General features: G+C 36.4%; 1 protein-coding gene across 1 annotated transcript; it reads left to right on the top strand.

Moving 5' to 3' along the window:
- Positions 1 to 217: 217 nt before the first annotated feature.
- On the top strand, positions 218 to 1,177 carry LOC148613051 (uncharacterized). The gene has a single exon (XM_088595426.1). It carries the CDS (start codon positions 218 to 220, stop codon positions 1,175 to 1,177), a length of 960 nt encoding a protein of 319 aa, XP_088451552.1.
- The last annotated feature ends 214 nt before the right edge of the window (positions 1,178 to 1,391 follow it).

Raw genomic sequence — 1,391 nt, forward strand, 5'->3', positions numbered from 1 at the left:
TGTAATTTTTGATACCGAATAAGATTTCGTAATGACGTCTTTAAAGAGAAAGAAACAATCATCGACCTCCTGCCAATTATGCCACAGAACTTCTGATCTTCGATGGCAATGTGATGGTTGTCAGATACTGTTTTGTGAGCAATGTAAAACAAGTATTCATTTTCGGTTAAAGTCGGCACGCAAACATTATATTGTAAAGATCCAAGACGTCGGGAAGATGAAAGTCGTTTGTACGGAGACTGAAGATGTTTCAGGGATGTTTGCATCGTTGGAAGTATCGCAGTGCCAGGATGTTAATACGAAAGTGATCAATTCGGTCGTCAACTCATACATGACAGATTTGGAAGCTGTACATAAACTAATTTGTACTGACGACGAAAAGGTATTTTATTTAAATAGCAACAACAAGAAAATTGTCGAAGGAAAGTTATTGAACTCATCGATTAAGGTTGTGCGTGTTTATAATGAAGAGGTATTCGACCTTACAATGAATTCAAAGAACGAGCTGATAACAGCACGATTTGACTGCATATCAGAATTAAAGGTATTAACTGCCAAAAATGAACTAAAAACGGTGCGTGACTTTATTCCTTTGAAAGTTCTTGGAATGCATTACAATAAATATTGGAACGAGTTGTTTATCGGTGTCAGGGATTCCGGTCCAAAATATTCAGTAAACCGAAACAGTGAAAGGTCTGTTATAGTATGCGGAGGACAGCATTATAGACGTAAAAGAACCATCGAGTTTAATCCGGAAGGCCATAGATTATTTACATACCCCGCCAGAATAAACACAGATGATAACAGTACCATTTACGTCATTGATTCTATAAACGACGAATGGCACGGTCGGATAGTAGCCGTCAGCATGATAGGGGTATTAAAGTTTACATACAGCGGATATGAATATTTCAATAAATCAAACTCTGCATTCAGTCCATTGGACATTGCCGTATCACAATCAAAGAATTTAGTAGTGTTGGACGGGGATAATCATGTTTTGCATATTTTACGGACAGACGGACAGTTGATTGGATTACAAAACACCCAGGACGTAGGGATCGATATACCAGAATGTCTTAGTTTTAATAGTAAAGGATTTCTGCTGATAGGTTGCAATACGTATGAAGACGAGCCAGAAAAGGCAAATATATGTGTTGTTAAACTATCAGTTTAATAGGTTGCCCTGATTTGGTGTTGATAACCAGAGTATATAAAGACAAAATAAATAGTAAAACATTGGAATTTTCTATTTTATTTTTCAAGTTTATATTGCAGATATATCTTTACCACTTGGATATACGGTCTTTCAGCAGCAGAAGTGGGACCTAACTTGATTTCTTAATAGAAAAAATTGAAAGTTGTTCGTGTTTTAAACGGAATTGGTGGTC

Source organism: Perna viridis, chromosome 7, assembly GCF_037379345.1.
Source record: "Perna viridis isolate PV_CMFRI_1.1 ecotype Kerala chromosome 7, ASM3737934v1, whole genome shotgun sequence".
Classification (NCBI taxonomy): Eukaryota; Metazoa; Mollusca; class Bivalvia; order Mytilida; family Mytilidae; genus Perna; species Perna viridis.

Excerpts from the sequence above, each read along its gene's own strand:
- LOC148613051 (XM_088595426.1), top strand. The coding sequence starts at position 218 with ATGAAAGTCGTTTGTACGGAGACTGAAGATGTTTCAGGGATGTTTGCA.